Source organism: Aotus nancymaae, unplaced genomic scaffold (assembly GCF_030222135.1).
Source record: "Aotus nancymaae isolate 86718 unplaced genomic scaffold, 86718_ANA_hifiasm-v0.15.2.pri h1tg000008l, whole genome shotgun sequence".
NCBI classification, from domain to species: Eukaryota; Metazoa; Chordata; class Mammalia; order Primates; family Aotidae; genus Aotus; species Aotus nancymaae.
The window spans coordinates 6,834,782-6,859,441 of NW_026988419.1; the positions used below are offsets into that span (position 1 = coordinate 6,834,782).

Below are 24,660 nucleotides of genomic sequence, written 5' to 3' on the forward strand. Positions count from 1 at the left end.
CCAAGTCTTTCAATACAGTAAATTCAGATGAGAAGATCATTTAGTGGTTATATCAAGTAATTTACTATAAATTTACACACAAATGTTAAATGTGTTTAGTGATGACAAAACGCATTTTGTCTTTATTGGCACAGTTGTACAAGATCATGGCTACTCATTGACACAAGAACACAGGCAACCTTTGAATAGTTCTGCAATCGTGTCATCAGATTAAGCTTGATGGTGAATAGTTACCTGAACATTCTTTCTGGGTTTAATGAAGCCAGCCAGAAACTGTAGGAATTTGAATAGTAGTTGCACGTTCCTCTTCCATGACATTCGAGAAATGGACTGGCTCGGAATTCTTCCAGGCAGGAGCCAGGGGAAGCCAGTGCTTGCCCAGCGCCCTCAGAACCTGCACTTGTGAACTACCACAATTTAAAAAATCTGAATAAACACTCTGTCCATTGGGGTTCGAATTTTCAATTCTGTACTTTTTTTTTTTTATGAATGGGTGACTGTGAGTAAAGAAGGGGGAGAATGATTTTAAGCAATGCTACAGATTAGAAATAACCACCTATGTGGCCAGGCGCGGTGGCTCATGCCTGTAATCCCAGCTCTTTGGGAGACCTAGGTGGGCAGATCACTTGAGGTCAGGAGTTTGAGGCCAGCCTGGCCAACATGGTGAAACCATTCCTGTATTAAAATACAAAAATTAGCTGACATGGTGGCATGTGCCTGTAGTCCAAGCTACTCAGGAGGCTGAGGCAGGAGAATCGCTTGAACCCAGGAGGCAGAAATTGCAGTGAGCCAGTAGGTAGAGATTGCAGTGAGCCAAGATGGTGCCACTGCACTCCAGCCTGGGTGACAGAGGGAGATTCTGTCTCAAGGAAAAAAAAAAAAAGAAAAAGAACTACCTGTGTGCAGCTATGACAATCATCACAGTCACATATGGCCAGTCCATAGACTTCTTCACTAGCATTTATATCTGAAAGCTTTGTCTTTAAAAGGCTGTTTTTCTTTGCTTTTATCGCCATATGAATGTCAAAGGAGCACAAAGATTTTGGAGCAGACAGCCCTGGGTTCAAATCCTATCTTTTCCACTAAATAGTTGTAAGACCTTGGGGAAATTGCTTTATTCTTGTTTGTAAAACTGTAGATGATAGAAATTATCTTTCAGCATTTTCATAAAAATTACAGAGAATGTATATAGAGCAGCTATCACATAAAAAATAGATATTCCAGGCTGAGTGCAGTGACTCAACGCCTGCAATTCGAGCACTTTGGGAGGCTGAGGTGGGCAGATCACTGGAGGTCAGGAGTTTGAAACTAGCCTGGCCAATATGGTGAAACCCTGTCTCTACTAAAAAATAAAAATAAATAAAAAGTACAAAAATTAGCCCGGTGTAGTGGCGCACGCCTGTAATTCTAACTACTCGGCAGACTGAGGCAGGAGAATCACTTGAATCTGGGAGGCAGAGGTTGCAGTGAGCCAAGATCAAGCCACTGCACTCCAGCTGGGGTGACAGAGTGAGACTTTGTCTCAAAAGATAAAAATAATTTAAAAAGAGGCATTCCATTATTAATAAATGGCAGCTACTATTCACCTGAATGCCATAATAGAATTTGTAGGTATTTCCTGAGAGGTCTTTTTAAATACTCCATTATTTTACCAAAATTAAAAAAAAAAACTATTTGTAGATTTTCAAGAAAATGTCTATTCAATATGTTGCACATACTGATACCAGGCAGCATTGACCCTGGGAACTACACGTGACCAAGCACAGTGTAAAATTCTACAGTTAGTCTTTACTGTAAACCTCCTGTTCCTTTTCTCCTCACCATGATGAAAGAAAATCCTTTCCAGAGAGAAATCCAGCCATGAGGACATGGAGGAATGTCAGTGGTTTGACTGTGAACAGCTATGGCGATCGCAGGACCTTCACAGACAGTGCATCTGTAATATGAAACAAAGACTATGGCGGCATTGCCACTTTCTGCACTGTGATGTGCCACCTTACATTCCAAGGGAAGTGATTCACTTGGTCCCATTATAAAACTAAGGGATTGGATTTTTACCTGCTTATATAAGGCTCAAGGGCCCTGCCAGTAATGGGAGCCATGTTCATTGGCATCAGAGCTGGTGTTGACAGCCAGTATGAATAATCATTTCGAGATGCGAAATTACATACATCATTGATGTTGCAGAATAAGAATGGCATTGTGGTAAATCGCTGCAGGCAGCTGCCAAGAGTTCCTAATGAAACATCAGATTGAATATCACTTTCAGTAAGTTAAAGTTATTTTTGTCATCATTACTAGAGAGAAGCTAATTAAAACATAACCTGCAGCAAAAACTGGACAAAGACAACACAAAAGAGTTATCTGCAAAGTACTGAAAAGTTTTCATACTGATAGAAATCAAAGATCCAATAGGCAAACAAATCCTCTTTCTCCCACCTTTGATACTTCTTGTGGCCCTTTCTAATTGATCTAGAACTTGGGGGCTAGCATAGGTCAGTTGGGACAGTGTTTTTGCTTCAAAGTATTCCCACTTATTTATATGTACATAATAGCTAATAACCAGATAAAGGTTTAGAATAGATGTTATTTGTGAGATTAAAGAGCAGATGGGTGGGCTGGGTATGGTGGCTCACGCCTGTAATCTCAGCACTTTGGGAGGCTGAGGAGAGAGAATTGCTTGAGCTCAAGAGTTCAAGATAAGCCTTGGCAACATAGCCAGACTTCATCTCTACTGAAAATCAAAAAAGTTAGCTGGTTGTAGTGGTGTGTGCCTGTAGTCCTAGCTACTCGGGAGGCTGAGGTGGCAGGATTGCTTGAGCCTGTTGAGGCTTCAGTGAGCAGTGATTGCATCACTGCACTCCAGCCTGGGTGATGAAAGTAAGACCCTGTCTCAAAAAAAAAGGAAAAACACCAAAAAGATAAACACAGACAGGTGGTTTAGGGAGTTTTAGAGGCAAATTTTTTGCATTGAATGGGAGGAGCTAGGTTAGCATTCCCAAGCTACGCTCCTTCCAGCATTTTACATTCCAGAATGAAAATTAGGCCAGTGTTGTTTTATTTGCTGTCTTTAAAATGTGCCAGGAGATAGTCAAGGTTGTTTACACTTAACTTCAGAGGGAAGCATCCTAGGCTATAAAGACTTACAATCTGCATGTGGAACAACACAACTGGCAGCTAGGACTGGGGCATTACCAAGGTCTTGTCCGTGGGCTCGTTGATTTCCTTGTACATAAAGAAAAGAAAACCCACTGTAGAGTGGCACTGTCCCTTCTGGACAAGAAGGAATTGCTGTGGTTTGACTGTGTCGAGTGAAGACAAAGCCTCTCGTTGTCCAGGTTGCAGGTGATCCAATGTCTCCAGGTTTTCCCTTCAAACCAGGTAATCCATCTGATCCAGGTGGTCCTTCAAAAAACACATTCTAAATATTGCAACACAAACAAAATCTTAAACCCGTTTTTTTCAAAGTACTGATTTAAATACGTGTGTGTGTGTGTGTGTGTGTGTGTGTGTATCTGTTGAACCCCAAATATTGAAAGAAATCCTAGAGAAGAGTGGCTTATAAAAATGGTCAAACTCTATTATTAAATGTTAAGCAGTTTATCACACAGTGCCTCTTCTTATCAATCTTTGTGTGTATCTGATGAGTTTTTTGAGATCAGGTCTTTATCTTTCAATTCCTCTGTGAGGCCTGGCACAGTGTAGGTCTTATGTATGTTTTTTATGAATAATGAATGAATCCTCCTACAGTGTGATAGGGGAAAAATCAAATATCTACAACTTCAAGTCTGTTCAAGTAGATAATTTAAAAATTATGGTTTTGATAAATTCACAAATTATTTCTCCAACAAACAATTGCAGAAAATATTGAAAGTTCTTTTTAAAGGTTCAAACTTCAAGAAAGTTTTGATCGATTTGTGAGGCAAGTGAGAAGAGAAGACTTTCTTTTTTTTTAACTGTAATAAGGGTTAGCTTTTTTTATTTGTATGAGTTAAAAACAAAGTAAATGGTTTCTGTACTTTTTCTCTCCGTGGAGAAGAACTTTCTATACATCGGAGTATGGAGTTGGAGAAGTCTAATCCACACTTGTGACATTCTAAATGAGGACCAGTGAGCTATCCTCTCTTCCATTCCTCTTGAACTTCCTTCTGCTTTCTTTCATTGAACAGCTATTATTTATGGTACTGGCATTGGCCACCACCTCCTCACCCCCATCCATTTGTGCTGCCACTGCACCCTGACTCCCTCCCCAACCAGACTTGGGCCATGGCTCTTTCGGGTCCTAAGGAAGCAAAGATGGTTAGACTTTGGGCCTATACCATCACAGGAAATATTATTGTTGCCCACAAACATCCATGCCCTTGGGAGTCAGGCAGTGTCACAGTTTAGTCCTGACTCAGAAGTCAGGACTTTTCACAAACATTTGTAAAAGCCCCAATATTATTTATATATTTTTTTTCAATTTTCTCTGAATTCTGCCCACTCTTTTCTCCTTTAGGGACCTGGAGCTGTTTTTTTGAAATTAAAAATAGGCCACATCCAAATTCTCTAGTCTGATGTCTTACTTGAAAAATCCAAATTGCCTTGGTTTTGATATACTGGGGATGCACATTCTCCTCTTTTCCTAACCCCTACCCTCATTCAGAGGGGGCTATGATTGGCCCCAAACAAATGATGCCTCCTGATATCTGTGCAGGAATTGGAAAGTGATTAACTGAGCAGGGCAGGAACTGGAAGTAAGCTTTTATGCAAATGTGTGAGAGCCAAGGCATTTCTGTGACTCCAAGAAAGGGGCCAAGGCTGTCGGTTTATGCCAGTGCAGTTTGACTCTTAGATCCCTTTATCATCCTTGTGAGGCCTCCATAGCATTGAACTACCTACCTACATGTTAATTAATTCCCAACAAAATTTGTATTGCAGTACCCTTGCTCTTGCTGTTGTTCCATTCTTAGGACAGTAAAGCCTTGGTCATTAAAGGAAAGTTGAATGATTAATAGTACTTTACTGTGCACCCATGAAAATACTAAATCATATATAATTATGCAATTAATATTATAATATTATTAATATCATATTTGAATTTTTAAAAATTTAAGTCTATAGTCTTTACCATTTTAATATGGTAGATCTGAGCATAATATATGTCAGTAAATTTAGAAATCACATTTAGAATTTTTTCTTTAACAAAGTCAGCAGTCCTAAAAATAGAAGATTTGGACATCAAGGTAGTTTCCAGAAGAGTGCTTTGAAACATTTGCAGAAGGTGGATATTAATCCAGGTATCAAACTGACACAGCCTATATTCAGAATAAAACACTATATTTAAGAGGCCCCTTTTCCTTTATAGGACACACATGAATTGTTGAATTCCGTTCAAGAATGGCTTTTTTTTTTTTTTTTTTTGAAACCAAGTCTCGCTCTGTCACCCAGGTTGGAGTGCAGTGGTGTGATCTTGGCTCACTGCAACCTCCGCCTCCTGGGTTCAAGTGATTCTCCTGCCTCAGCCTCCCAAGTAGCTGGGATTACAGGCACCTGCCACCATGAAGAATGGCATTTTAAAAAATGGCTTTCTTCAAAAAGGATACTAAGTTGCTCTTCTACTCATACCATGGTAATGTTTTTCTAGCTACATACTTATGTACCACTCCTGTAAATAATAATTATTAACAACTCCTACAAGTTATTAAAAACAGGTATTGGCCTTTTTGAAAGAAGAACACCCATAGGACTTATTAGTTCTGTTTGTCCTCAGGCTAAATTGTGCATCAGTTTGGAGCCCATCTGACCATCTAAGAGTTAGGAAAAATAGTGTGTTCCAATAATTCTTGATTCTCATATTCCAAATGAACATTTGATCCTTGGCCTTTGGTCTGATCTGAACAACAGAAACTCAAAAGACCTAACTCGTATAGTCACCCGCTTGAACAAGACTTCTCTGTATGTTGAAATATCACTTCTTCAGTGAGGAAACAAGCTCGGTGTTACCTTGCTCTCCTTTAGAACCTTTGTTGCCTTTTTCTCCAACTGGTCCAGGAATTCCTGGTTTTCCATCCTTGCCTGGTTTACCTCTTGGCCCACAGGGTCCTAGGCAAAAACCAACACTGCATTGCATTTTATCATATAGAATGAAAGGTAATGTGGCCAACCATCCAATTAACCCAGGACTTTCTCAGTTACAGGAATGAAAATCCTGCATCCTAGGAAGATCCTCAGTCCTGGGGAAGCTAGGATGATTAGTCACCTAACTTGTTAGCCCCACTTCCCAGAAAAAAAGACTCTTGAAAATGAACTATGAGGATACTAAATGTAGCAGTTTAAAATTGTGCTGCAATTTTGATTTGTGTTCTTCTAGAATCCACTATGTCCCTGTTATTGATCAAACTAACAAGTAATATCTTTATATCCCTGGTGATTCAGACAAACTTAAGGCATAATCATTTCATTCAGAAGCCTATTACAATGTGCTATGCTTATGTAGTTCAATTTCCAAACACCAGTATTTTGAAAAGATTTCTAAATCATTTTTTTTCTAATACTTTGCTGTACAAAGTGTTAGCAAAGTATCCAGTCACAGAACTCAGGTATATACAATAATTTAGAAATAGAGCCTTAAGACTGACAGTTGTCATAGGAAATAGACATAATACCTTTACCTTAATAAAAAATAAAAAACAAAACCATGCTGCCCTAAAGTGTATTCGTTCAAGTTATACTACGTACAACAGCTTTCAATAGACTCCAAGGTCTTTTATTTGCTGGGCAAGGGTAAAATAAGCTCAATCCTAAGGCCGATTGTGAAAACCACTACCATCATGTTCAACACTTTTTATGAAGTTGTATCAGCTGTTTCCAAGGCAGTTTACAGGTATTTTGGTTCAAGCACTTCCTAGTGATCCAAGTCAATGCTTCCAGTCTCACACCTAGGTTTCCAGGTGGCCCTGGTGGCCCAGGTTCTCCCCGCATCCCTGGCTCTCCAGGTGTGCCAGGTGGCCCTGGGCTTCCTGGAAGGGAGATAATCTGAAGGGTGCCAGGGTCTCCACGTATACCTGTTGACATAAACATAAGAAGAAGATGATGGCTTCATGGATGCGTTACCTTTCTTCATTGAGAATAACAGTAAGGAAATTTATTTACCAGGTGGTCCTTTTGGCCCAATTGGTCCTGGAGGTCCAATGGATCCTAGAAATCCGGGATTACCCTTTTCTCCTAACAACAACAACAACAACAACAAAACAATGTGATTCCACTTAGATCAATGGGTTTCCTAGTTCTTCAGGTTGATAATGATTGACTCTAATGGTAAATGCTAGACGTGTGCCTGGAGGCTCTGTCCCGTGGGTTCTGTCACAAGGGCTACAATTTCATTTTGTTCACATGGGTTTTGGCATGTCACTGGGACTCAGTAGGTCATGCTTAATGAGTTTGTGAGGAAATATATTCTAGAAGTAGGCATTAAGAACTTGTATTTTAACATTGAAGGGGAAATGTTGCTAAGAGTTCACTTTTTGAGTTCACAAACCAATTTGATATTTAAGGTAAGATACAAAGTCACATTAAAACCTGTTTTACCATCTGCTGAATTATATTGCTTGGTTGTCATAGTTATCTACTTTCTCAGCTTATTACTCTAGCTTTATTAAGAGCCTAGAGTTAGTTATGTCAGGAATTCTCTTATGTACTATAGAATATTTGCTTTGATATGAACTAATAAAGTGGTAAGATTTCTCTTCCAATCACAGTCTTTTACACAGATAAAAGAAGGTTACGAAGAGCTATGATTTGGAGAAATACTCTATTTTAAAGAATCTTGAAATAGTGTAGTGGATCATTACGTCTTCATTCATATCAAGGTCTTATTTGTCCTACCCCCCAGCTGTCTGTACTTCAGCAAACGCTGTGTGCCCCAAAATATGAATTGAGGTTATTGCATTTGCATATAAAGAGCAATGCACAAAAACAGTACCTTTCACACCCGGAAACCCCCGGAATCCAGGATCACCTCTGAGGCCTGGAAGACCTGGAGTACCTGGCGCTCCCTATATTTCAAATAAAGGGAGAAGAACCAAAACAAATTTTTCAAATCACTAAATTCACAGCAGTTTTTAAAACATGCTAATAGGGTATAATATTATGTTGGGTGAGAATAAGCTGAAGTTAGGAGACATCATTTTTATCTTTTAATCAAGGCTGTAACTCTTCTGGCCACTTAGAACCTTTACTTAGGACTATAATTTTAAAAGTAAAATAGAAGCTTCCCTTAAGCCCAAGAGCAAACATACCTTCTAATGGTAGTGCATGTTGTTTTAGTATTGGGTACAACTAGATACTCTGTGTCCTAAATGGAGCAACCCAGTGCTGCCGGAATGATTTTTTTTTTTGAGACAAGAGTCTCATTTTGTCACCCAAACTGGAGTGCAGTGGCATGATTTTGGCTTGCCGCAATCTCTGCCTCCCATATTCAAGTAATTCTCAGGCCTCAGCCTCCTGAAGAGCTGGGATTACAGGATTGCAGGCATGCACCATGATGCCTGGCTAATTTTTGTATTTTGAGTAGAGACAGGGTTTTGCCATATTGGTTCAACTGGTCTCGAACTCTTGACCTCAAATTATCTGCCCACCTCGGCCTCCCAAAGTGCTGGGATTATAGCAGTGAGCCACCATGCCTGGCCCACAATGAAAATTATAATCTGTATTTGTAATTGTTGTAAAGACAACAAAACCATGTTGAATTACTGCACCCAAGCATCATTCTAACTAAGTAACAGAGCCATAAATTACTCTTGATCATGGTGATAGGAGAAGTAGTATCCAGGGATGGGAGTGTACAGGGGTTGTTGAGAGAGTATTTGACAGGCATATTTGACAAGGATGCAATGATCGAAGTAGGGAGGAGGTACTCCATTCTTGTGAGGCTCACATTAACTGGCTTTGTAGCCAGGAGATGCTCAAGCAAAGCCATAGGAGTAGGGAGGAGGGAGCAGGCTTCTGAAAAGAGCTATTTGTTGAAACATATGCTAAATCTACTTTCATACTGTCCATATTAATTGAGATAATGCTATTACCTGAGAATAATGGGCTTCCAGGGTCATGAAAGTGCCAAGAATAAAACTGGCCTTGAACCAGCTATCTTTGGAGCAAGAAGACCAAAGAAGGAGCCATCTGATTGCTTGATAAAGGGTTGTTAAAAAAGGAGAGAGAGAAAACAGAACCATCTGGTCAAGGACTTGCTGGCTTCTGATGTCTGCCTGTTCTCCTGAGGCTAAGGTGACTATGAAAAAGGGCCTGGTGTCAGGGTTTTTCCTGGCAGCAGGAGGGAGCTGTTCCATGCAAGGAGGAAGCTGTTAAAGGGACCAAGTCAGTTGAGACATCCATCAAGAATTATTTTTCAACTGTAGGTGTAGAAGCCTATGAATGACCATGAAATCACCAGACTGTATTTCCAAACCAAGCTTTATACATCTCAGTGTCTTTAGATATAACCATGGATCAAATTGGCAACTTTCAAAGAATCATGGAGAACATGAGAGACACCTACAGACTGAAGATGGGCAAATATGTCATTTTCCAAAAAAAAAGAAAACCCAAAAACTTTTAAAGGTAGATTCTGGAAGTCAAATACCAAGAGAGCTTAAAAGTGATCCCTAACAATGAGCTATGGCAAAAAACCTCATTATGCATCACTGATGAGGTTAGTAGAGGAGAAAATGAGTTACGTTGTAGATGTTCTGTATTTATATATGAATTGTCAAAGCACAGATCTCTCTACCATGTTTTTGTGGACAAAATGGCTGCTGCATAGAGCAACAGGGATAGATTTAAAGGTTGGTAAATGGCCACATCAAAAGGCAGTTCATTAAGGGATTAATTCCAGCTTGTAGAGAGAGAACTCTGGGCATACAGAGCTGCTTTGTAAGTGTTTCTTGGATCAACAAATGATGTCTCCCTCTTCTTAGTCTAGAAAACTAGACCTCCATTACCTGACCCTTGCTTAGCCCTCCAGACTTCTCCCAAGGTGTCCTCATTCCCACCTCAGCTCCAGTAATAGAGTTGTGTTTTTGCCACACACACCCATTACCATTGTCATGTTGCTCAGAAAGCTCCTTTCCTCTACCCCACCCATACCCTTGCTTTTCTTGTTTTCCTGGATAACTCCTATGCGTCTTTCAAGACTCACGCCAGGCATTGTCTATTCAAGGAGGAAGCTTTTCTGAGTGCCTTCCCCCTGTAGTCGATTAAATATCCTTCCTCTGTGTTCCCACAGTCCCCTGCCATTCTTCCACGGTGTGAAAATGGCCTGTCTCTGCGTCTGTCACCCTCACTTTATTGTGGACTCCTCTAGGGCAAAGGACTGTAGCTTTTTATTTTTCTATCCATTGGCACAGAGTAGACACTGAGTTATGATCCCTGAGTCACATTCATCTATTCAACGTGTGTCTCCAAGGATTTGATGTAAACAGAGGGGTCAGCTTATTTATTATGCTGCTAAGAGAAAGCCAGGGATGACGGATGTGGTGTAGAGAGAGAATATGAATTGAGAGATCGCAAGCTGGGCACACAGGCCTAAATGAATAAGATGATGTCTAAGATTGATAAATGTAAAAGTTCTACACTTAAGTACAAAATAAACATCAACAACAAGCTAGACAAGAAATAATGGAGGAAACTTAGTAGCAATTCATAAGGAAAAGGCCCATGGACTTTAGTTGATTACAAGTGCAATGTGGAAACAGGCAAGGCAGCCCGACAGCCCAAGTAAAATTTTAGGTCAGATTCCTAAAATGGTGATGTTCTGGACAGTAGGCCCTTCTCTCTTTTAGCCACTCACTGGGGTATTGAGTTCTTATTTCTGGAGGGCATTCATTCCAAGGACTGTATTTTTTAGGGAGATACTGACAAACTAGGGTGTATTCAATATAGAGGCAAAGCTGATAAATGGTTAAACTGACTTTGAAAGAACCAAGTATCCAGGAATAAAATAATTGGCAAGAAATGGCAGTTATTTAGAAATATTGGTAAGCATGATGGGGGCCAGAAAATAAATAGACATTTACAGGGAAACGCAGAAAACTTCAGAAGCATATAAATAGAGGAAAAATGACAATGTCACTTAGAGTTGACTCTGAACTCCTAGCTGCTTTCTGAAGACTCCATTACTGGACTTCTCAGGGTCTAAATAAGCAAGGGTCTGAAATGCTGCAGAGGTGAGTTCCATACAGACCAAAGTTTTGGAGGCCTCTTAGAGGCCAAATCATTCCAAATCTGAAGATTTTTTGATTTTCTGAACCTTCTGGACTCTGTTCCCTTAGGCACACTGCACAGATGCATCAAAAAAATTGTAAATTTTTGCTACCCCCGGGCACCTCTGATCTGGCAATCAATTTATAAGAGTATAATAATACTCTTGTACTCACAGTAAGTCAATGTTGATACGGTTTGGCTGTGTCACCACCCAAATCTCATCTTGAATTACAGTTCCCATAATCCCCACATGTCCTGGGAGAGACCAGGTGGAGGTGATTGAATCATGGGGGTGGGTTCCCCCATGCCGTTCTCGTGATAGTGAGTTTTCATGAGATCTGATGGTTTTATAAGGGGCTTCCCCCTTCGCTTGGCACTCATTGTCTCTCCTGTTGTGGTGTGAAGAGGTGCTTTCTACCGTGGTTATGAGCTTCTCGAGGCCTCCCCAGCCATGTAGAACTGTGAGTCAATTAAACCTTTCTTTATAAATTACCCAGTCTCAGGTATGTCTTTATTAGCAGCATGAGAATGGACTAATACAGTTAGCAACATCGACAATATACAATATAAATGCAATATAAGAACAATTATAATAGGTTGATATTGAATTAATAATGAGTCAAAATAATTATCCATACTCACCAGATGACCTGGTGGTCCCATGTCTCCGACAGTTCCAGGTGGACCTTTCGGGCCGGGGTGGCCCATAGATCCTTTGTCTCCTTTTATGCCTTTTACGTGACTCCCTGGAGGTCCAAGGGGACCAGGGTCACCTGAATTTATGAAAAGTCTGTCAGTCTTGCCAGCCAGGGAACTTGGAAGTTTCTCTCTATCAGTGATTCTAACGAAGTGTAAACCCTTCACTTAGCATTACCACAAACATTCTTTCCCCTTGGGCATGTGATGGGATTGTGGTAAAGACAGGATGAGATGATGCCAGTGAAGCACCTGGCACTGGCAAGATCTACGTCTCCTCAATGAGGGTCTGTTAGAGCAGGGTATGTGCCTGCTTCCTTAGAGCTTAGCCCAGATTCTGATGCAGCATAGACGCTCAACAAATAGAGTTGAATGAATGCATCACTGTCTTTTAGGCTAATTAATTAATGAATTAGGTTTTTTTTTTTTTTTTTTTTGAGACAGAGTTTTGCTCTGTTGTTGCTCAGGCTGGAGTGTGATGGTGCAATCTCAGCCTCTTCTTCCCAGGTCCAAGCAATTCTCCCACCTCAACCTCCCGAATAGCTGGGATTACAGGCATGTACCACCAAGCCCCGCTAATTTTTCTATTTTTAGTAGACATAGGGTTTCACCATGTTGGCCAGGCTAGTCTTGAACTCCTGACCTCAAGTGATCCACCTGCCCTGGCCTACCAAAGTGCTGGGATTACAGGCGTGAGCCACTGTATCCGGCCAGGCTCATTAATTTATTAACTGTGCATCTCTCAAACAAGCCACCCTGCCTTGACAACTGCTCGGTGTGGGAACCATGGGTAGAGGAAGAATAGAGATGACCACAGGGAAAGAAGAAGCAATGAGGTAACATGAGGAGGAGGTGGAAAACTTTTGAGGTCAAACATGATTTTTGTTTTTTTATGCTATTTGAAAGTAAACCCTCTACCTGGGCGTCCTCTTGAGCCTGGCGGACCGCGGTTTCCTTTCTGGCCAGGGATGATTGCACCCGGCAGACCTGGTGGCCCTGGGAATCCTTCGATGCCTGTGGGCCCTCGAGGCCCAGCATCTCCCATGGCCCCTTTTCTGCCAGGGAGGCCAGGCAAACCTGGGGATCCTCTGTCTCCTTTGGCTCCTGAAAAGAAGGCTTGATGTTTTTTGTCTATATGGTTGAGTTAGAGTTTGTGGCTATCTTTAATAATGTAGGTACTTTGCTTAAAAGTGTTCAGATTCAGAATATATATTTCTAAAATATATATTTTATAATATATTGCTGGTAAATGCAATATAGAGCTACAAAAACTTGAGTTGAGACTCAGTCTGTCTCCAACTAGCTGTTCGATCTTGGCAAAGTCACTTCAGATTTACTTACTATTACAAATTTTGATGTTCTTATTTTAAAAATGAAGGTAATACCCATTCTAGCTACTTCTTTCAGATCAAGTGAGATAACATACAGACAGAAGAGCATGGTATAAGCTCTAAAGTGTTATATAAATGTGAGCCACAGTTATTATCAGCTGATGAACTTAATCATGTTAACATTATTGAGTCACCGATAATCCATTAGAGCTTAAGAAGTTAAACTGCATAGCATTGATGTGTGCATTTGAAGTATTATCCAGCTAAACCCAGACAAAGGAGCAACAAAATTGCAATCCTTATTCTGTCCTTTAGTTAACCTCCCCACTCATCCCCCATAATAGGAATAGTAGTGGCAGGAGGTTTGGATTTACCAAAGACTCCCCCTCACCCCCCCAAAAAAGGTCACAATGTAAAGGTCACAAAGCACAAGAAATTGTGCTTTGACATTTGTGAATGAAAAATATATGAATTGAAAATAATCTCTCCCTCTTCTCTCCCATCTCTTGTTATTCTAGAAGTAGTAAATGGCATGAAAACAGAAGATAGATGTGAGAAGGAGAGGGAGAAGGGGAGGGAGGCTAATAGCTCAGGGGAGGGCTTGGGAGTTATTATATAGTGAAGACTTACAATGAAAATCAAATTGATGAATATTGACTATTTAGCCCTATGTCTATTCACATCCTTTAGCTTTTTAATGCCTGTACTTTATGCTTTTAAAAGAAAGTGCTTAGATGACTTCAGTTCACTCCAAGCTTTGTAATACTGTTTTTGCATGGCAATGACCTGAAGCACCAAGATGTCTTGGATTATATATTTCATGTTCATTAAAATGATTACATGCTCTGCAATATGATTTCTTTTTAGGATTTGGGAGAATAAACTAATTAAAAGGATTCATACCTTCCAAGTCTCAATGAACTCTTCTCCATATTTAGTTACCCTAGAGGGATTGAGGTGCATAATCATTCACTTACATAATTAGGCCATTTGTTACTTTTAAGACTTTTAAACCTAAAGTATGACTATTTTATACCAAATTTTATTTCCAGTGAAAAGCTAGTGTTCTTGTTCCAAATGATTAAACTGTGAGTTAGCCTGGGAGCCTGGAGAGCAACTCTCCTGTTGATCACAATTCTAAAACTACACTGTGGAACAGGAAAAGCCTTTGTGTTCATTGGGAAAGGAGAGGTCTGAGAGATGGGAGAAGACTGAGCTCAACCAAAAGAACGATCAAACCAATGAGAAACAAATGGGAGAGAACAGCTCTTGTGTACCTTTACACTTCAACTGTTCTGTGAAGAGGTGGTTCCTGCCCACCTGAGTTTCTTATTGGCATTGAGCTGCTCTTCGCTGGTTTGCATGAGCATCAGTAACTAGGGGCCTTCAGTGTGCTAGGCCTCATTGCTAATGAAATGCTCCCATTCATAGGACCTGTGGCTGAGATGGGTCAATGAAATGTGCAAACAATCTGATGTTTCTCCTGGAAAGTTTCACTAGAAAATGGGAAAGAGTTAAAAGAAGCTGCTTATCTTGTAAAGCAGTGACGTGAGAAATCCAGACTTGTGGCCTGTCAAACAAAAAACTTGTAAATACTTTGAAAGACATGTTCAGAAAACTGCCATGTCTGGGATGTTGAGAGACTCTCTGGGTAGCCTTTAATAAACAATAGCATGGACCACAAGCTGGACCTGGGAGTTGGAATCAGACCTACGAAGATAACAGGTAGGAAAGGATTTGGTTTACTCCTGTGTCTCAGAACAGCAGGGACAGATGCTCACTGAGAACCCATCAGTTCCATCTTCACCTTTTAGGAGGTGGTACGTTAAACCATGCTAACAACAGCAAGGCGTATACAGAAGAATCCTTTTTACTTTTCAAGACTTTCTTAGGAAATTCCAAAATTCAATCACAGTTTCTAATTAGTTCCATTTGTTGTGATGGTAATAATTAAACATTTTAAATTGAAGACCAAGATGATAAATATCCTATATTACATTGGAACATCTTTAATTCCCTACGTTAAGCTTACTTTATATATCAAGCACATTCAACTGCTTTCTCTCCTTGAAAATGTGTAAATTAGGACAGAGAAGACGAACTGCTTACCTTGAGCACCAGGGTTCCCTCTTGGGCCTGGAGGGGCCCCCAATAAACCTGAAAGAGAGAATCTTGTTATATTAATATTTGGTCAATTTCATTATATTATATGTCTATAACAAAAGTTTAATTAGTACAACCGAAAACATGTTAATCAGTTCTATCAGAGAAAAATCTTTAGAGCAGCAAAGGATTACAATGTTACTAATGATTCTATCCAAAATAAAACTAGCGGATCAAAGATAATGAGCAAGTTGTACCTGTTTCTCCCTTTTCTCCGGCTGGACCAGGAATTCCATCATGTCCTTGGTCACCTCTTATACCCATTGGTCCAGGAGATCCTGGGAATCCTGGAAGACCTGAAAAAAAAAAAAAAAACCCAAAACAATGGTATACAAAAAGAGGATTTATTTCTTGCCAATGGCCTAATGGGAATACCAGGGAGATGGGTCGAATGTGTTAAAGGGACTATTTTTCAGAACTGTAGCTATGTGAAGCTATGTTCCCAGGGAAAACCACACACAGATTACTATTATCATGAAGATGATTAGTTTGGAATAGGTTGCCAAATATTTGAATTAAATAAATAGAAATGTCTAACCCCATTTTTTGGTATTTTTTTCTGGATACTGAGTAGGAACTATCGTCTATAGAGTAGTAGGTTTACAGAAATTAAAACTTCAGGAGAAAATGTGCCTCCCACATAAAAAGGAAAGAGAAAGTGCAAAAATGAAACCTGGAGGGCCTTTGATTCCTGGAGGGCCCAGGAAGCCTTTGATTCCTTTAAAACCCAAATCACCATGAGGACCTGGCTTTCCTAGAAATGAAGAGGGGGAAGGAAAAAAAAAAGAGCACCAAAAGATAAATGATTACAACAGTGACTGAAACGGTCTGTTTTTATAGTCAGCCGTGCTCGTGCTGGCCTTAAGGAAGCTCTCCTGTTGCAAGGTCACCCCAGGGTTTTGTCCAGGCTGCTGTTTCCCCGGAGAACCACTGCAGAGATACATCGAATCATTTTCAAAGATGTGTGTACGCCAACCACAAGGACCACTCAATATGCAATTTTATTTTAATTATGAGTTAAATGCAAATTTTATTGAAACGTTCTGTATTTGAACAGGTAGTTTATTGTGTTTAAGTAAGACCTGAATCTGCAACCCAACAGTTTCATAGTTATTTTTAATAAAACAAAACCCTAAAGTTGAATTGTAAGCTAATAAGCAAGAAAGCCAAAATTCAGTTCAGAAATGTGTTCGAAAAAGAGAACACAGTGTTGTAGTTTGAATTGTGTTGTCCCCACATTCATATGTTGCAGTCCTAACCTTCAGTACTTCAGAACGTTACTCTGTATTTAGGGATAGGCTTGGTAAAGAGGTAATTAAATTAAAATGAGGTCAGTAGGGTGGGCCCTAATATAAGTGGTGTCTTTATAAGAAGAGAAGATTAAAGACACCTGGAAGACACGGGAAGAGGCTACCCATCCACAAGCCAAGAACCGGGGCCCCAGAAGAAATGAACGCTGCCAACACCTTGATCACAGCCTTGGAGCTGCTGGAGCTCTGAGAAAATAAATGTCTGTAGTTTAAGCCACCTAGTCTGTGGTATTCATTATGGAAGCCTGAACAAACTAATACAAACATGATTGTACAGTGGCTAACATTTTGCATCCTTAGGCTGAATTTGTTGAGGCAGTTCTTCAAAAGTGTTTATAGGAACATATTTTTATATTTCAGTCCACCAAATGGGCTGATTAGTAAAACTGGGCTCTTCTTAATGAATTCTCTGTTTCTTAGTGTGTTAGAGTTTGAAGTTCAAAGTTGAATAAAAGCAACTGTAGCATAAAAGTATAAATAGCTTTCTGTTTACCACAATGATTTCAGGAGGGCTATCCTATGAGTATTGCTTTCAGCTTTTAGAATTGTAAACCCAAGCCTTACCTGGAAGGCCAGGACTTCCAGGACTTCCAATGACTCCCTCAGGTCCAGCAGGCCCCGAATGTCCAGGTGGGCCAGGTTGCCCCATTTCTCCTTTCTTTCCCGTATCACCTGGCAGTCCTGGATCCCCCTTAAATTTAGCCAAACACCTTTAAAATTCTCATATAAGCAGGATATGTGGTTAGAATTCAGCATAAACTTTATTCATTAATTATTTCATTCATTCATCAATTCATATTTAGTATTTGCTATCTGCCAGCATTGCGATAGGTGCTGGGAATAAGAAGGCCACATGGTTTATGGGGCCCAGTGCAAAATGAAAATGCACCTTCCCTTAAAACTTTCTAAAGAGAATTTCAAGACATCAATAGTGTCACATCAGACAAAGCATGGAGGTCCTTGTTAGCACAGGACCTCTGTGACTGCACTGGTAGCATACTCAGGAAGCTGGCTCTTACCAGGATATAATAATAACCTATATAGATCTATGACATAACAGTCCCTGCCTTCATAGAGCTTCAGAGACCAGTAAGGAGATAGGTATTAAATAATCACACAACTATATAATTACAAATTGTGATGACTAGCTGGGGGTAATAAAGAAATAGACTAAATAAAGATGTGTCCTACAAATACTATGCATGCAGATAAATATGTCAATCACATGTTTTAAAAACCTTCCAATGATTTAATATTCATTAAATATTTACTTCAGTCTTATGACAAGCCAGAACATATAGATTGGATAAATATTTACAAAATTTCTATGGTAGCCAATTAAAATATACCACTCTGTTACTCTCATTTGGTGACATGATAAAACCAGCTCATTTCATGCTCAGTGCACAGTTCTAACAATTTATTCTGGTGGTTACCTGTGAAAACTTTAAATGAAACTATTAATTCATCGAATGTGAAGTCAAATAGGATTTCTCATTGAGCAAGTATCTCAGTGGAAGCAATCTCTGGTTTTCTGAGGACTTAATCTACATGTAAAGAACAAAGACATTTGTCTGTGCTCCAAGTAATAAACAGTTGCTTTCTTTGGTCTGTGTGGTGTCTAAATTTTTTCTTGTTTTAGCAATCAGTACTGGAGACTATGGCTGGTGGAAAACTTTAGGAAAGGTGGTATTTTATTGTCTCAAAAAAGAGGGAGAGGTTCCCTAAGTAATAATTTTTATATGTTGGAGTCATATACTGTTGAAAATTTAAAAATCTAAATCTGAAAAATAGACTCTCCCTTACAAAAACATTTTCAAACATTTGTATTCAATTTCAAGAGGCTGCTGGGCTTCTTGGGATCCCATAGATTTTTCTGGGAGTCCATGGAATCCCATGTTAGTAACCTCTGCTTATAGGAACTTCTGTTATCATTTCTAGTGGTCTCTCTCTGGCTTTTAGTGTGAAAGCTGTACTCAGAAAATTTGGGAGAGAATGAACCTAAGAAAGCAGCCAAGTCTTACTGAAACATTTGATTGCTGCTTCGTATAACACAGTAGTAAGGGCTTTAACATCCAACCTCAATTTGACAGAGCACAAACACTGAAAACATTGAAGCAAGATTAAGTATTTCTATCCCATTACACAGAAAAAGTTCTAAAACAAGAAAGAGAAATGTATGTATCTTAGGATTTTGTTTGCTTTCTAATGATGATGTAAAGTTATTTTGTACCTTTTGTTATGTCTTAGTAAGACAAGTATTTTAAAAAATTTTATTTTTTTATTTTTTAGACAGAATCTTGCTCTGTCACCAGGCTGGAGTGCAGTGGCTCAATCTTGGCTTACTGTAACCTCCATCTCCCAGGTTCAGGTGATTCTTCTGTCTCAGCCTCCCGAGTAGCTGGGACTACAGGCTCATACCACCACTCCCAGCTAATTTTTGTACTTGTAGTAGAGATGGGGTTACACCACGTTGGCCAGGATGGTCTCGGTCTCTTGACCTTGTGATCTGCCCACTTTGGCCTCTCAAAGTGTTGGGATTACAGGCGTGAGCCACCACGCCTGGCTGACAAGTGTTTTTTATTAGAAGGTTTGGAAATTTATTTTTCTAAGTCTGTGTGAGATGGGTACAGCAGAAATGGGCCACTTTGTATCACAAGAAAAAACCCACTGTCCCATCTGATTGCATGGGCCTGTAATCACTGCCCTCTTCTGGCAGCACAGCTAAATTGCAGGGACAGTGTGAGAAATTCCTTGGTGACTGAAAGAGACTTTCAGAAGTTGACAGCTCTGTGACAGACAAGCATCCTCAGCTGTGGATATAGGATTTTAAAAATCCAAATAACTGCCTGAAAGTATAGCAATAGTTTCAATTTTCTCTGCCCACATTGAATCTGGGTACTTGTTGATATTTTTCAAGGGGCTCACTCCACCACCAAAATGTAAATATTTCATTGGCCTGTATACCGTTGGTCCTGGTGGTCCTGGTCTTGTACCTTCTGAATAACCTGGCTCTCCCTTATCTCCCTGGAGACCATGAATACCTGGGAGGCCTGGTCTTCCAGCTCGACCTGGGAATCCCAAAGTTCCCCTCCTTCCTTTAGAACCTGAAATTAGGGAGAAAAATCAGGTAAAATAGATAAACATGAGGATCTTGAAGTTTTCTACTTTTCACCTTTGCATAAGCTTTCTTCCAAGAATTGCTTTTTCAGAATTGCAAATACATCAGGTAATTACAATGGATGATTATTATATAACATCAATATTTATTTTGTTCTCATCTATATTCTAGTTGCACACAGTATATTTGTCTAATAGCAAATCTAGTTTTTTTTAAATATAAGCTTTCTATCAAGTGGAAAACCAAAACAATGCATAACACAGAAAATCTGGAATCCTGACCCATCGTGAGCTTGTGGGCTCATAACAGGACTTTATTCATTACCTGGCATACCCATGTTCCCCATGCTCCCTGGCACACCACGTGGTCCTGGTTCTCCAGGATGCCCAATGCTGCCCAAATCTCCTCTGGGGCCTTGAGGACAAATAAATAGTTATTGCCCTGCACAGTTCCTGGAAATAGTATGTGTTTAATAAAGACTTGTTGCTTGCATGAATTAATGAATCCAGAACAGCCAGGCCAGCTGGTTTAGGCACTTGTCTAGCTGTCCTTTTTCCTTCAAATAAGGAAGGAACTGGGGACCCAGAACATGTAAAACTAAAGAAAGTTAGATTCTTGTCCGCAGGCCTGGTTTTCAAACACTAAAATCATCCTAGGACCAACGCCAGCAGGAAAAAGTGGGCTCCTGCAGTCATATGGGAATATATTTCCAACTGCATCCTGAAGTGTTATTGCCATGTAATATATTTTGTTACTGAGGTGGTTATAGGAATGGTGGCATACTTTAGTTATTTAAAAATTATTTTGTAAACTCAGTTATTTGTTTTAAAAAAGAAAGATGCAAATCTGAAAACTTCTAAGGCATTCTCTAATTTTCATCTCTGATATGTTATCACATGGTGATAAATTATAATCTGTAATACATATCAGCAATTTCAGAATAAAATTTTGAGGACAAAATGGAACTATTTGTAGGTTAATATGGTTTTGTTAACTACACACCAACTATAAACACCTTCTTGTTAGTAATTTAGTAGCAAATTTCTGCTGGAACACTATCAGAACGGAATTGATATTTAAACCCATTAAGCCTAGAAACAACTTTTATTACATTAGATGTAGGAAAGTGTAAAATGTGTTATTTCTATTTGAGAATCAGCTGTACCTGGTGGTCCTGGTGGTCCAGGTAGTCCTTGGAGGCCTTTTAAACCTGGCAGCCCTGGAACACCTCTGTTTCCTTTCTCACCCACATTTCCTGCGAATCCTAAAGTTAAAAACCAGATATTAACAAAAAAATTAGCCGAGCATGGTGGTGGATGGCTGTAATCCCAGCTACTTAGGAGGCTGAGGCAGGAGAATCACTTGAACCTGGAAGGCAGAGGTTGAAGTGAGCCAAGATCTTGCTACTGCACTCCAGCCTGAGTGAGAGTGAGACTCCATCTCAAAAAAAAAAAAAAAAAAAAACCCAAAAAACAAAAAACCAGGTATTAAAAATGCAGGTTAAAATTTTGTCATACCCATCCACATCCTGGTTTAAACTGACGGCATATTATTGTAGGACAGCATAGCAGATATGTTAAGAGCATGGGCAGATTTGGGCTTCTGTCTTTTAAAGAAGAGGATTAAATGAGATAATATGTGTCAAGCATTAGCACAGTGCCTGGCATAAGTTATTTCTCAATGAACACTAGCAATGATCTTAATATATACTCTTTAAAACAACATTTTAAGAATTAGCAGCCTAAATTTCTCTTCATTTTTTAATAGTAAAGACAAAGCACTATCTATTGTACTATTTTCATCTAGCTGATTCTATTCTCAATCCATATATTAAAATTATAATTTATTAAGTATTAGGTAAGTCAAAGCCTTTACCCAGAATTACACTGTCAGTCAGTTAATAACACTTGGATTTGAATCCAGTTCTGCATGGTTGAGAAGTTCATACATCTCCCAGGACACCATTCAACTTTCCCTAAAACATGACTTTGATCATACTCTTCTCCTGTTCAAAAATAGTCATTGGGCTGGGCGTGGTGGCTCACACCTGTAATCCTAGCACTTTGGGAGGCTGAGGCAGGCGGATCACTTGAGGTCAGGAGTTTGAGACCAGCCTAGCCAACATGATGAAACCCCATCTCTTCTAAAAATATAAAAATTAGCTGGGCATGGATCTTGTAATCCCAGTTACTTGGGAGGCTGAGGCAAGAGAATCGCTTGAGCCCAGGAGGTGGAGGTTGCAGTGAGATCACGCCATTGCACTCCAACCTGGGTGACAGCGAGACACTGTCTGTAAATAAAGAAAGAAATAGTCATTGAATCTCTATTACCTGCAGAGTAAATTGCAAACTCCTTTGGCAGCATGAAGCATTCTGCAGTCTGTCTACGGCCTGACTTTGTGCTTTTTCTCAAGCAGATTCACTTCCCTTGGCTCTTTTCCTGCATATATACTTATTCATTCACATATGGATGGAACATCTAATTAATGAACAGGTCTTATGCTGAGTCCTGGAGAGAGAAATTATCATGTTGTCTTTCCCCGAGTTTTTAGGGTTTAACTGGGGAGACAGCCAAGTAAACAAATAATTATCATCCAGGCAGATAAACTCTGTACTAGCGTTGGGCACAATATGCTACAGGGAAGAATTTCTGGAAGAGGTGGTATTTTTTAGCTCAGTCTTGAAGACCAAATGAAAACGAATTGGGTGAAGAAGGCCTGGAATGAGACAAGATTCCCAGACAGTAAAACAGCCTGTAGAAAGGAGTGATGAGTATCAGGGGTTAGATTGTTTTGTTTTACAGCCTTCGTTTTTTCCATTTGTGCCATTGATTGCAATCTAAGAAAATGTATAATGTTTAATGTGTTTATTCAGTTTTTTAGAAGTTGGCAAAATACAGCTTTCAGGCTGAATCTGGCTTGGTTTTTTACGGCTTGAGAGTTAAAGATGGCTTTTACATTTTTAAAAGATTATTAAAAACAAAATAAAAAGCAAAGAAGAATATGCAACAGGGATCACATATAATCCACAAAGCCTAAGATACTTCCTACCTAGCCTAAATGCAAACTGTTTATGGACCCATTATGTCTCTTCCCGCCACTAAACTGTAACTTTCAACATGACTAGGAAACTAAGTCTGCTTTGTTCGCCTCTGTATAGTCAGGACATAGCAAAATGCCTAGTCTGTTTTTTTATTTTATTAAGTACAAAGTAGTTGTTGAGTACATAAATGTCATGTGACTGGAGAGACAGGCCAAGTGCAAGTGGTGAACAAGCTTGTAGGTCAGTCTAAGAAGTTTCCATTCTCAAAGCACAAAGAGCCTTGGAAAGATTTTAAGCTAAGAATTTCAGTTGTTCATCTGAATCTTACAAAACATTTAAATCCTCCTTCATGGAGGTTTCACTGACTAGTGTAGTTGCTGTATTTTCTGCTTCCCCCAACTCCTACAAAGCTCTGGCAGCACAGTGAGGAGGCCAAGGGTGAGGGCCATCTCTCCCATCTCCTATCAGAGTGCCATTGGGCAATAACTTGACCTCCCTATTCCCCATCTGTAGAATGGGATGATTGCAATAGCAGTACCTACTCCTAATGCTATTTATTTATTCATTTTTTGAGATGAGTCTCACTCTGTTGGCCAGGCTGGAGTGCAGTGGCATAATCTCAGCTCACTGTAACCTCTGCCTCCCGGGTTCAAGCAATTCTCCTGCCTCAGCCTCCCGTGTAGCTGGGATTACAGGTGCCTACCACCACAACTGGCTAATTTTTATATTTTTAGTAGAGATGGGGTTTCACCATGTTAGCCAGGCTCGTCTTGAACTCAGCCTCTCAAAATACTGGGATTACAGACATGAGCCACTGGGCCCAGCCTACTCCTAGGGTAATTGTGAGGATTAAATGAGTCAATATTTGTAAAGCTTAGAACAGTACCTGCACATGAATACTACTTACATCGTTGTTAAATAATACAGCATACTGACTTGCACTTATGTTCTTTATTTTTTTTTTTCTACATATGCCTAATTCTCCCACATAGACTCCTTGTGGAGAGGATAGTGACATGTTATTGTGCTTATCTATATATTCAATATCTCTTCCACATTTAAAATGAATAGCTTTAAGTCAGAAATTCAGATTTAGAAAAAAAAAAAAAAAAATGGATTGGCTGGGCGTAGTGGCTCATGACTGTAATCCCAGCTCTTACTGAGGCAGAGGCAGGAGGATAGCTTGAGCCCAGGAGTTCGAGACCTGCCTGGGCAATATAGGGAGACCCTGTTCTCCAAAAAAAGGAAAAAAAAAATGGATCACACTGAAATTAGGGAGGCCTAGTTACAGGTTCTTTTTTTGTTATTCTTCTTCAATCTGTGCCCCTTGGTTATGCATTTGAAAAGCCTAAGGAAAACACATAGAACAGCCTCGATGCATACTCTGGGTGAGTAAAAGAATTTTGTTGGAAGCATAGAAATAGCCCATAGCATGTGTCCTTCTATACTTTACAAAAGGAATTCTTCAATTGCAAATTAGTACTCATTGTGCATTTATACTGTGAGAGCCAAATTTCTGCTTATGTAGGCAGAGATATGCTATTCATATTTTTTCCAAAATGTTTCTAACACTACTTAAATAATCTAAAATAGTCTAGTGAAGTGGTGTCTCTGCAGTTTATGAGGACTGGAGATTGGTGCCAGTATTTTTTTTTTTTTTTCATTTGTTGGCTTAGACTAGTCCTAGCAGAGTTTTTTAAAAGTCATATTACTTTCTTTCTCATTGCTAAAAATGAAATGCAATATTCTTTTTGTACCAG

The 24,660-nt window shown here is 39.6% G+C and overlaps 1 protein-coding gene and 1 long non-coding RNA gene across 7 annotated transcripts in view; one reads left to right on the top strand and one right to left on the bottom strand.

Moving 5' to 3' along the window:
- LOC135273639 (uncharacterized) overlaps positions 1-24,660 on the top strand; it is a 56,637-nt gene that overhangs the window by 11,961 nt on the left and 20,016 nt on the right. The window lies entirely within an intron of this gene.
- LOC105712694 (collagen alpha-3(IV) chain) overlaps positions 1-24,660 on the bottom strand; it is a 147,796-nt gene that overhangs the window by 3,595 nt on the left and 119,541 nt on the right. For 2 of the 5 annotated variants that reach the window (XM_064372925.1, XM_064372922.1), the window contains 17 exons: positions 21,025-21,123; positions 20,184-20,273; positions 19,706-19,845; positions 17,303-17,429; positions 16,102-16,182; positions 15,626-15,724; positions 15,375-15,422; positions 12,853-13,038; positions 11,881-12,011; positions 7,964-8,036; positions 7,135-7,206; positions 6,921-7,046; positions 5,986-6,084; positions 3,196-3,405; positions 2,059-2,236; positions 1,822-1,936; positions 235-407 (listed from right to left, as the gene is read on the bottom strand). In XM_064372925.1, the coding sequence (XP_064228995.1) occupies positions 235-407; positions 1,822-1,936; positions 2,059-2,236; positions 3,196-3,405; positions 5,986-6,084; positions 6,921-7,046; positions 7,135-7,206; positions 7,964-8,036; positions 11,881-12,011; positions 12,853-13,038; positions 15,375-15,422; positions 15,626-15,724; positions 16,102-16,182; positions 17,303-17,429; positions 19,706-19,845; positions 20,184-20,273; positions 21,025-21,123 (2,047 nt within the window). Of the gene's footprint in view, positions 1-234; positions 408-1,821; positions 1,956-2,058; positions 2,237-3,195; positions 3,406-5,985; positions 6,085-6,920; positions 7,047-7,134; positions 7,207-7,963; positions 8,037-11,880; positions 12,012-12,852; positions 13,039-15,374; positions 15,423-15,625; positions 15,725-16,101; positions 16,183-17,302; positions 17,430-19,705; positions 19,846-20,183; positions 20,274-21,024; positions 21,124-24,660 lie in introns of those variants that run through there. The other 3 variants (XM_064372923.1, XM_064372921.1, XM_064372924.1) reach the window with 3 other exon arrangements.